Source organism: Pholis gunnellus (assembly GCF_910591455.1).
Source record: "Pholis gunnellus genome assembly, chromosome: 22".
Classification (NCBI taxonomy): domain Eukaryota; kingdom Metazoa; phylum Chordata; class Actinopteri; order Perciformes; family Pholidae; genus Pholis; species Pholis gunnellus.
The window spans coordinates 1,779,132-1,791,044 of NC_136549.1; the positions used below are offsets into that span (position 1 = coordinate 1,779,132).

Sequence of the window (11,913 nt, forward strand, 5' to 3'; positions counted from 1 at the left end):
CGTTCATGGGGAGAACCTGATCATCAGGGTGTCAGTGTGTCACACCCTGGATTTATGAATCTTGGAATACAACTCTTGGATTTTTTTTTTCCTCTAACAACCTCGGCTGCTGCGGACTATTTTTACCCTTGAGGTGCAAGAGCGCCACAGCCGACCTTTAGCCGTGTTTCCATCCTGAAAAGCTACTTGATTTCCACTTCATAACAATGACCTGCCCTGTCCTGATCCTGTCCCCGTCCACATCCTCCCTATCCTGCCCATTGGTACAATATCTTGCTAATGCTCTTCGGGGGCGGAAAGTCTCCACTGAAAGTTGCAGGTTACAGATATCAGTAAGAACAATGGTCAAGGATAAGCCAGGCATCCAGTCACTGCGTGAAACGGGGACTTCATCATAATTGCTGTTAATAATTACAGTCGTGATAAGCGGCAGAGGTGGCATTTATTGATGGCTAAGCCGTCAGAGGTCCCAGTTTATCTCCAGGAGCGGCAGGAGGACGAAGAGAGGAGTGGAGAGTCTGCATTGGAGACAGTTTAGAACACCGTCAGGTATGTGGGACATACTGCTGTACTTGTACATGGTATGAAAGTTACTGGGAAAAAAAGAAATGCTACAAAATCCTTGAAATCAGAGGATCTTTAAAAGGAGCCGGAATTCCATAGGTGCTGGTGTACTTCGGGCTCCGGTTGATCTCGGGGGATCCGGTGCTCTTGTTTCTAGAGCTCAAACAGAGCCTGACACCCACCCCCCCTTCTCCACAGGACGGTGCAGGTCCCGACCTGGCTCATGTGCCCTGCCTCCATTTGAGGAGCCTGGACCTTTGTTGTTTTCTGTTAACGTCGTTAAGTAAGTGATGTTCAAAGGCAACACAGGACGGTCTTCCTAACCCTAATGTGATTATTGGATCTCAGAGCCACATAGAGGGGAAGCAGCGGTGCTCAGAGGGCAGCAGAGGCGAGATGATGCGACGGGGAGCTCAGCAGTACGTGGTGGCCAGGCCGCTGTACTCGGAGGAGTCCTTCGCAGAGGACCACGAGATGGTCTACAGGCACCGCAAGACCATGATGGACCACTTCAAGCAGTGCTTCACGTAAGGGGCACGCAATGCTTTTGCTCCACTTACTTTAATAGAAAAATGACTAGCACAGCACAATGCATAAGTATGTGTATAACACATAAGAGATGTTATTTATTTTTGTGAAGAACCAAACGGATCCAGCACATTGTTGATCACCTGTACTCACTTTTGGTCCTCATTCTGGTTAAACTCCTAGAGACAAGGACGAGCAGCGTGAAACCTTGCTAGAAATTGTTTGGGAAAATGTTTAATTACTTGTGAGATTCTTGAGAGAAGTTGTCCAGCAAGGTAAGAATGCTAACAATGTATTTCTTTAGTTTATCATAGTGGCAGAAAAAGTTTGAAAAGTGGCCCATCTGACCCCGTTCTCTTTATTGAAGATCTTCAGTCTGTTTTTTTCAAAGATTTCAGCAGGTGGACAAACCTGGAGCTGTAGAGGCGGTGAGTGTTCAACCCACTATCTATTTAACATGGATTTTCTATATCTTTCTGCTATTGTGCCATTGCACAGATGTGACGCCAAACGAGCCAAGAACGCGGCTCTGTCTCTCCTGCCGGTGATTGGCTGGATAAAGATCTACCGGATCAAAGAGTGGCTGCTCAGTGACATCGTGTCCGGCGTCAGCACCGGACTGGTGGCTGTCCTGCAAGGTAAGCGTTCGCTGCCGGCAAAGTGTTTCACTTCAAAGCGTCTGAGTGCAAAGTGGAGATTTAAGTCCTTCAAACATATCTTAACAGCTCAAATACAATTCTCCATTCTCACATCACTGGCATATATGAAGAACAACAGATAGAAAGTCACACTGGACAATACCTGAGTCTATATCTAATATATATAAATCTGATACCAGTAATCACAATTTGACACAACCTGGATGGGTGATGCATCTCAGCACAGTGTCTAAAAATCCCAAATTATTGGCACATCATATGTCTGCAGCCGTCCACAGACCAGCAGTTAACAGTGACAAGGACTGTGATGTCAGCGGTCCCTCCACACTGGAAGGAGAGCAGAGAAATGATGCATGTTATGCTGGAAACACACGCCGACCGGCCTGATAGCGAAATGAAGACGAAACGTTGTTTTATGAGAGGGCCTCATTCTCACTGCATGACCTAACCAAAGGGAGGAGATAAATGCATCTTCAATCGCACAGCGTTGGTATCGGTAGAAGAAAAAAGCCAAAACTCTGTGTGTGAACATTCCAAGGGAGGGGAGATCTGTAGAATCGTGTTACTGATTTGCTGGAGGGTTCCCACATTATTCATGGGGGTCAACTTGTTTTAATAGAAGAGGACAATTCTTTGTTTCTTTTTTTTTTTTTACTTCTGCACAGAATCAGCAGCTGTAAAAGTCACCTTATAAAAATGAGAGGTAATTAAAAGAATATATGGCAACATTTTTATATTGTATATATGTCTTTGAAATTGTTTAATTGTAACATTATTTTGATTTCCCTCCTTATCGAAACTATTTTATTTACTCTTGTGTCTAATCTTATAATATATGATAACCAGCTTATAGCTTATGACACAAACAAAGCTTTTATTTGTTTTTATATATATATATATATATATATATATATATATATATATATATAGTAAGTCAGTAGTAGATATATAGCTGTAGCCAATTACCTTTAGTTCTGGTTAAGGTTATTTAGCATTTATCTAGGCAATGGTCATTTTAATCGTAATTCATTTTACAATAGGTGCATTATTAATATTCATAAAATGTGATAATACTAATAAAAAACCAACAAGTCACGACTTCTTCTATAAATGTACTGTGTATACATGATTTTTTTCTTTCACATCTTCCAACATACATTTTTTAATTATATCTTCTTCACTACACACATAACCAAAAGCAAAAATCTGAAACATTCTATTTTTACAGGGGTGATATATTTGAAAGAGATCAACCTTTTTTTGTTTTCATTTTCACGTCAGTTTTGTAGGTACTGAAACTATAAGTGCGGGTGATGTGGAAACCGTAGCTGGCAACGGTCAGCAACAACAAGTGAACGTGTGTTCTATGTGCATGTCTTTGTGTTTCAGGTCTGGCCTACTGCCTGCTGGCCTCTCTGCCTCCCTGGTACGGACTCTTCTCCGCCTTCTTCCCTGTCATCGTTTACTTTTTCCTGGGCACCTCCCGACACATCTCAGTGGGTAAGGCCACTATGTGTGTGTGTGTGTATTCCCAGCCATAGCTGCTCTCTAAAGACTACAACTCTGCTAATCTCTCTCTCTCTCTCTCTCTCTCTCTCTCTCTCTCTCTCTCTCTCCCCTCTCCCCACAGGTCCGTTCCCAGTCTTGTGTCTGATGATCGGCTCGGTGGTCACCAGGATGGTCCCGGACGAGGGTCCGCCCCTCAACATCACAGGCTTTGAAGGCCTCACCAGAGATGAACAGAGAGTCTTGGTGGCTTCTTCTGTGAGCTTCCTCGCCGGTATCATGCAGGTGAAATACACTTTATCTGGGTCAAAGTTTCCTCCCAGATCTGTTGCAAACCCTCTGACATCTGAAGTCATAATGTTTTTTTCACATACCACCACATCATCACCCCCACCTCTCTGTCTCCTCCAGCTGGGGATGGGCGTTCTGCAGGTAGGCTTCGTTGTCATGTACCTGTCCGACACTCTGGTGTCCGGCTTCACCACGGCAGCTGCGGTCCACATCCTGGTGTCCCAGCTGAAGTTTGTGTTAGGGCTGACCGTCCCAGGCATCAGTGGTCCACTCTCGCTCGTATATGTGAGTATGGAGCAGCCTCCTCGCTGTTCATCGCTGTCTGCATTCATCTGTTAGACTTTTAGTTTTTTTGGGTGTCTTTCAGACCCTGGAGATCATCTTCAATACGATCACCTCCACCAACGTGTGTGACGTGGTGATCTCCCTGGTGATCATGGTGGTGGTGTTCGTCGTGAAGGAGCTGAACGACCGATTCAAATCCAAGCTGCCAGTGCCCATCCCCATAGAGGTTATCATGGTGAGCTACACTGAGCTACACTGGGCAACATGATCCTTTTATATATATTTCTCAATAGCCTGAAGAGTGCCGTCTGTAACAATCATTAATCGGATGAGATAATTGATGACACTTAAAAGAAAAAGCGTTCATGTCAGTTCAAGGAAACAGCTCACATCAGCGGGAGTTAATGGAGATCTCTCATTTTGCCATGAATCCAATGGGTCAGGCCCTGACGACTCGTGTCTTCTCTCCTCCAGACTGTCATTGCATGTGGAGTTTCATACGCATTTGACTTCAAGACAAGATACGGCATTGATGTTGTCGGCCATATTCCAAAAGGGTGAGACATTTCAGCTAAAAGCGAGGGATTTTGTTTGTTATGTGCACAACAATGCCATCATGGATAATTAAGCTTGAAGGCCTAGCACCCTCTAGACAATAGGACTAGACCCAGACCGAAATGTTGAACTTGCCATCGGTGCTCCTGCTGTTATCCATCATGCCAAATGATATCAAACTTTTTTCACTTTTTATATTTTTGGTGCCGCAGCTGCAGCCATGTCAATGACACAGTCAACATAGAAGAATTACATTTCAGGTTTTAAAACGTAATTTTTTCGAACACCAAAACTGATGCTCACAGTCAACATTTACCTCCAATTCTGTTGATTTGCAGGGATACATTTCAGACTTTTGTACTGCAATTTCAAAATCTAGACAAATAATAAGAAAACTAACTACTAGAAGTTAGTTACTGTGTTTTTAAGCGTCTCAGTTCCCTATTAATTTTATTTGAGAGATACATGAAAAATTCTCTCTCAAACAGCCGTTCGGGCTCAATGCAACTGCTTCAGGAAAACATTTAGAAACACATTTGTTTCTGGGTCTCTCACTATCTGTCAGAGTCGACTTATTCATGGCCCATGACAGCCACAGTGCAAAGATAATGAGGGCGTAAAAAACAGCAATAGACATGTTTCTGTAAGGCCCATCAGTATTAGTGTGAGACATGTGTGAACTATGTTATCTGAGGTGGAATTGAAATTGAAGTTTTTTCGTTGACTATACTACAGAAACATTTTAGCACAACAGACTTACATCTGTTCTCAGGTACGAGCCTCCGATGGCACCAAACCTGCACATCTTCCAGGAGACAGCAGCGGAGGCGTTTCCCATGGCCATAGTGGGATTCGCTGTTGCCTTCTCCGTGGCAAAAGTCTATTCTGTGAAACACGATTACACCATAGACGGAAACCAGGTATGCGATAACGCTCAAATCTGCAACACAAAAGTAAGAGTGTAAAGTAAAAATGTTGAATCAGGATTCAAATGAAAAGACTGGTTTTCTGTAGGAGCTGATAGCTTTTGGAGCCAGCAACATCTTTGGAGCTTCCTTCAAGTCTTTTGCTGCGAGTACAGCCCTCTCCAGGAGCGCAGTGCAGGAGAGCACAGGTGGTAAGACTCAGGTAAACTACCTCCAAATGCTTATTTACCTTAATCTAAACTTTAATTTATCCTGACCCCAACCTCACTGTTGACCCTTGAGCCTAATCACAACTTTTACCCTTTGGCTGGCGATAACGTAGGCCTGTGCACAAACGATGTTACCCCGAACACAAACCAAAAACATCTTCCCCCAGACAAGTTTTATTTAGATCTGAGACAAAATCCAGTGAGTTTGAGCCAAGTTGAAGTTTTGTGTATGTATCTATAGTACATTTACTCACGTACAGTACATAGTAGGATAGATAGGCAGTGAGAAGATTAATACCACTCCCATGTTAGATATGTCACGTTAGCTAGAACTAGCAGCTGATTAGCTAGGTTTGGGGGGGGGGGGGGGTCTACTCGACTAATAATCTCATGTGGTTTATAACAGGATGGTGAAATAAAAGAGACTTTTATTTTGAGATATAACAAACTGGGACCAACATGTTGCAGCACAGGGAATCAAGTATCTGTAGTTTCACATACCTGCTCTGTCCTTTTTCAGGTGGCTGGTTTACTGTCAGCTCTCATAGTGATGATCGTCACACTGGCCATTGGATTCCTACTGGAGCCGCTCCCGAAGGTAAACCTCAGATCTTCTACCAACATACAAGTGAAGTCTTTGGAGTCTGGACTGGCTGAAATCTGATCTTTGACCCCTTATTTTACCAGTCTGTGCTGGGTGCTGTGGTCATCGTCAACCTGAAGGGCATGTTGATGCAGGTCAGAGACATCCCGTACCTGTGGAGGAGGGACAAACCAGACTGTGTACGTTCTCATACACTGACTCACAAAAATAGTTTTAAAAGCCAAACATCTTTGTATTTGAATGTTTATTCAAAATCTTTTTGTGCTACCGGCAATAAAAACAAAAAGATGCTATATTTCCATTTGGTACCATCATCTACATCCAGGTGGTGTGGTTAGCTACCTGTATTGCAGCCATTTTTCTGGGGCTGGACCTGGGATTGGCTGCAGGCCTCGGTGTGGAGCTGATCAGTGTGGTCCTCAGGGCTCAGTTGTAAGTATTACTTGATAAATGGAATGTGTGAACTGTTTCCTGAGCAGTTGATATCTTGTCTTCTTTTTTTCCCAGCCCTCGCTGCAGTGTGCTGGCCAACATCAAAGGAACTGATATCTACAAAGACAGAAAATATTATGTTAATGTAAGTGTGTGTGTGTGTGTGTGTGTGTGTGTGCGTGTGTGTTCTGTCATATCAGGCATCTTCTGTAAGTAATGTTTAAGGAATAGTTTAACATATTAGTATGCCTATTCACTTTCTGGGAGAGTGTTAGATGAGAAAAATGATACCATTTCCATACCGGCAACATATAAGGCTACATTTAGTTAGCTAAGCTAAAATACAAGATGTATTATGTGTTCATGAGCTTCAGAGGAGCTAGTAGGTTTTTGTTTGTTTTACAGTCTGATAAACTTGTTCTTAATATTGCATCCAGTCTTTGTGCAAAGCTAAGCTAGCCAGCTACTGGTTCTAGCTACGTATTTATTGGTCAAATAGAGTGTAGGATTCAGAGGGTTTGTTTTCATTCATTTTTTCATTCATTTGGAATGAGCAAGAGGAGGGATGTCATAAAAATGTCTTGCAGTTTTCTGGGAACCAGAGAGTTGATAAGAATCATCCCTGTGCATTTTAAAGTCAAGAGACTTTACCAAGGTTTGGGTCATAATTTGGGTATAAAGGTCATTACTCTCTCCAGATATATGAGCCTGAGGGAGTGAAGATCTTCAGGATACCATCACCAATCTTCTTTGCCAACATTGAGTTCTTCAGGAGCAAGCTGGTGGAAGCTGTGAGTACAAAAGCGACAACTGAACTTTTTTTAATGTGGTTTTAACTCAATGCCCGCAAGCAAGTTTTCTAAGCTTTTTATCACTACTTTTTAAAGGGCCTTTAATCTTCATTTTAACTTAGAGGAGCTGGGCTCCCTTTTTAATCACACCTGTCAGAGTGTCCTGGACTCTGTTGCCCCCTTGAAAGACTAAAAGTTAAATGGAACATTCCAGCCCTGGCTAAAGAAATCCACCCAAGAATTAAAGAGAGACTGTGGAGGAAAGGAACGAAAATGGAAAAAAAACATTTGATGCGATTTGGAAAGATTCAATAGAGATTTAGCAAAAATAGTTAAAGAAGGAAAAACTTGCTTCTACTCAAACTTAATTTCAGCAAACGGTTTTAGAGCTTCAATCCAATGATCTCCTTTTCGAAGCAGACGGGGGGAGAGCTCGATTTTAATTCCTTTAGACCCAAGTGCAGCCTTTGACACAGTAACCATGCCATTTGAATCAACCGTCTTAATTAAAGCCTGGGTTGGTATCACTGCACTGAGTTGGTTTTATTCTTACCTTTCAGAAGCTATTCAGTCACAATAGGTCATTTCTCGTCCTCTACATCTCACATTACCTGTGGTGAGCGGCAAGGCTCAATTTTAGGTCCAATTTTTATTTTCCATATATTTGGTCAAATCATCCAACGTCACAATGTCTCTTTTCATTGCTACGCAGACGACACACAGATATACCATCCCTTGAGTCCTGGTGACACGAGAGGCCTAGCTGCTATTTTAGACTGTCTTAGTGATACCAACTGTTGGATGGCACAAAATATTTTTATATTTATTTGTATTTCTTTATTTCTTAGTTTGTATCGATTGTTTTCTTTTTTGTTTCATCTATTGTACTGTTATCCGGGTTTAACTCTTATCTTAGTTAGACTTGCTTTGGGCCTCACTGTTGAGTTTTCCGTTTTATTGCCTTGCTTTATCTGTCAAAGCACTTTGTAAACTCTGTTTTAAAGGGGCTGTATAAATAAAGTTAATATTAATATTAACTGACTGATGTGATAAAAAAATTGTCACAAATAATAACTAATGTCCAAAATGCTGAACTTAGCCAATTCAGTTTGCAACACACCATCTCATTCACACCAATGTGTTTTCCCAGGTTGGGTTTAACCCGCTCAGAGTGTTGAGAAAGAGAAACAAAGCAGTGAGGATGATCCGGAAACTTCTAAAGAAGGGAGACCTTCAGTGGACATCAGTGAGTAATGACTTTGACCTTGTTCAGTAACAACAGCAAAACACTTTCACTCTTTTTCATGATGTTATTTTTGTCCCTTCCTGTTCTGGTTTGACATCGATTCAAATCAGCAGTGTAGAAAAACAAAAAATATATATATATGCATTAACATATTAATGCCGAAACGCTTTAGTTTAAAAGATTTGGAGAGCGGTAGTATTTGCTCAGCAGATGGGGCAAAGTTCACCTCCACTTATCTCAGATACAAGTGAATGTGTGAACATGATACGATGTGTTGTTTGGTTTACGACTAGTCACACAGCGTTTACAACATGCATCTGTTGGAGTATAAAAAGCTGAGTATTTCAAAGTACAGTTATATACCCCGATAAGTACGATCCCCTCCCCCCTCATGTTGTTAAAATAATAAAGTAATCCTATTTGTCCCAAAGTTGGAAGTAGTTTAACCTTCGTACATGTAGAAGGTTGCAATGCTGCTAACACTGTGCCAGGCAGCATTCCTTCGTCTTTCACCCATCGTGTAATGAGATGTGCCGCGTGTGTGTGAACCAAAGACAAGAGAGAAAGTGTACGAACAGTATTTCATTCCATTACAGAAAGGCTTCCTGAACACCTCAAGTCAACCCATCAAGGAGTCGGAGGATAAGAGCGACATGGAGGAGCTGGACCTGCCCACTGACTTCAAGGACCTTCCGGCCCGGATCGACTGGAGCGCCGAGCTTCCCTCCAACATCGTTGTTCCCAGAGTGGACATCCACAGCCTGGTCCTGGACTTTGCCGCCGTCTCCTTTCTGGACATCTCCGCTCTGAAGGGACTGAAAACGGTGAGACATTCGATCACGGCAGCAACAGAAGCAGTTACTTTGCACATCAGGCTATTTTTTTTTTAAACCATGATTTATTTAGTTTTCTATCTATTATTTTCTATCTTTTTTTATTATGTTTATTTTCATTTAATCTATTGTATTATTTACTCTAGTATAATTATTTTCATTTATTCTAATTTGGTTTATTGTTCGACAGATGCTGAAAGAGCTGATCCGAGTCGAAGTTGAGGTTTACATTGTGGCTTGTGATCGTGAGTATAAAACTACAGTATTTAAAGTTAAAAGTTGCTTTTGACACTTCCAATATAAAAAAATAAATAAAATTGAAACGTGTAAATTATGTATTGAAAGAAAAACGCGTAGAACTCTAAGTGCGTTTGACTAACCTCCTGCTGTAGCTTACATCCTGGAGAAACTGCACGACTGTTGCTTCTTTGACAACGAAGTTCAGTCGTCAATGTTCTTCCTGACTCTGCACGACGCCATGCTGCACATCCTGGAGAAACATCCAGGGTCCACAGAGAAGAAATCTGACTTTGACAGGGTAAGAAAGACGCGTATTCACTCAGAGAAAGAAAGCATTATACAATAATATGAATGTAGGGAGGAGCCTTTAGGGCTGTGGATATGCACAGAATAATAAACGCTTCATGATGCTCTGCAGATTATCACAACGGTCACGGTTCATCACCCTGGAGGCAGCTTGAGGAGCAGAGACAGAAATGTACGTATCATGTGCTATACTGCGTGCAATTTGCAATTTTAACATTATTTCGATTATATTTATTTTGTTTAATCTAATTTTGTTTATTTTTGTGGGACAAGCCTATTTGATCAACAGACAAAAACTACAAAATGCACCAGACTTGGACAGCTTTATATCCAGACATATTCTCTTTTTAAAGTGGCAATAGACAAGTTTTCAACTACCCCCCCCCCCCCCTTCTTCTCCAAACTTTATCAAGGACATAGTAATATTACAATACAATTTACTCCAGTTGTTCCACCACCATCTGCGCTACCTGTACCTCACTGGAAAAACTAAAGCGCGTATCCTCCTTGGTTGTAGGGAACCAAACTAAATGCTGATGGCATCATTAGCCATTATATTGTGCAATCAACACTTTATTCATACTGATGAGTTGAATTAAAAACTAATTAAAACCTGTTTATTGCAAAGATATATTTTTGACAGGTAATTTGGTCTCTTGTCCACACGCACCTTTTAAGATGTTGATTTTTTTTAAACAGTTACTTTGTTTCCGTTTGGACATGTAAAACTGAGCGTTTGGGAAACGATGATGTCATCTCCCACTTTGCACATGCTCATTTCCTCACCTTCTCAGAGTCTTCATTGGCAGGATACCGTTCCTGAAAGGCCGCCGAGATGTCACAATATTTTCATGCAACCAGACTCACAATCAACGTTTTCTTGGGCTTTCATCGCCTTATATTGTGTTACAACCCGGCTCAACATAAACCACATTTATTTGAAGGATAACATTAACTAAATAAAACAAACAAGGAGAGTTAGTAATCAGTGATATGTCTGAAACAAACTAAACTAAACAGCATAATGAGCTACAGGCCCGGCGAGTCGTTTTTGTGTTCTTGTGTGGACAGAATTTTAGGAAAAACTCAGTTTAAAAAAATACCTGGACTGGACGGGACCTAAATGTGCCACTTTAAGCTGTGATGGAACACATGTTCAATAACTCTGAGTGCCTTCTTCACACACAGGCTCCAGATCCAGAAACCAGGTTCTAACTTCTGAATGAGAAGACGATGATTTCTGAAAAGCAAACACCGAAACCAAAGACAAAAAAACCACCAAAGACAAAAAGAGTAATTGTTTTACAGATTATGCTGTAGGCTGCAATACACTGATGTAGTGAATAACGCAATACTGTTTTTATACATTTGATGATCTAAGTTTACATATACAGTATCTACTGTAATGTAAAAAGAAATGCCATGCTATTGATGTTTTTATACTGTATGTATAATTGTACTGTATATAGTGGATTTGTAGGAATTGTAGATGCAATATATTCTGTCTTATAGTTATATTTTCATGATATTGAGAATAAATACCGGCACACTGTTCTCTAAAGTAATGTGAAAAAGATTGAATGTGCAGTGGCTGAGAGATGGAAATAAATATTTCATCACTCTAAATGATGGCCTTCAATGTTTCTGTGTATTTTTATTTGTAAGTTTACTGTGTTGCACTGGTTTGTTGATTAACGTCTAACCTCGTTTGAGAATCTGGGAATATGCACCACATGATACGGGCCTTAAAGCCCCTGAAAGCTTAGTTTGAAGTATTTCTCTATGTTGTTTAATCAGAGTACCACAGAGGAAACTTGAGCCCGTATAATAATATGGTAATATCTCCTGTCTGTCTCCTACTTGATCTAAGGTGAAGGTTGCTGTCCCCCTTGATGAAGAAGGTCTTGATTGAGGATTGATCACAGACATTTCAAAATC

General features: G+C 41.2%; 1 protein-coding gene across 1 annotated transcript; it reads left to right on the forward strand.

Moving 5' to 3' along the window:
- The first annotated feature begins 478 nt into the window (after positions 1-478).
- Positions 479-11,606, forward strand: LOC306714264 (chloride anion exchanger-like). Its single transcript, XM_079184242.1, has 21 exons — positions 479-549; positions 913-1,091; positions 1,591-1,730; positions 3,141-3,251; positions 3,382-3,542; positions 3,669-3,833; positions 3,916-4,068; positions 4,308-4,390; positions 5,161-5,308; positions 5,403-5,516; positions 6,044-6,121; positions 6,211-6,306; positions 6,453-6,559; positions 6,635-6,704; positions 7,258-7,350; positions 8,501-8,596; positions 9,193-9,420; positions 9,620-9,674; positions 9,822-9,967; positions 10,088-10,147; positions 11,164-11,606. Exons 2-21 carry the CDS (start codon positions 961-963, stop codon positions 11,188-11,190), a joined length of 2,262 nt encoding a protein of 753 aa, XP_079040368.1. The 5' UTR covers positions 479-549; positions 913-960; the 3' UTR covers positions 11,191-11,606.
- The last annotated feature ends 307 nt before the right edge of the window (positions 11,607-11,913 follow it).

What these genes read in the sequence shown, in the direction of transcription:
- LOC306714264 (XM_079184242.1), top strand. Translation starts at nt 961, where the DNA reads ATGATGCGACGGGGAGCTCAGCAGTACGTGGTGGCCAGGCCGCTGTAC. An exon ending in GGAGGGACAAACCAGACTGT is followed by an intron (nt 6,307 to 6,452) that starts GTACGTTCTCAT and finishes ATCTACATCCAG; the next exon opens with GTGGTGTGGTTAGCTACCTG. An exon ending in AGAAATCTGACTTTGACAGG is followed by an intron (nt 9,968 to 10,087) that starts GTAAGAAAGACG and finishes GATGCTCTGCAG; the next exon opens with ATTATCACAACGGTCACGGT.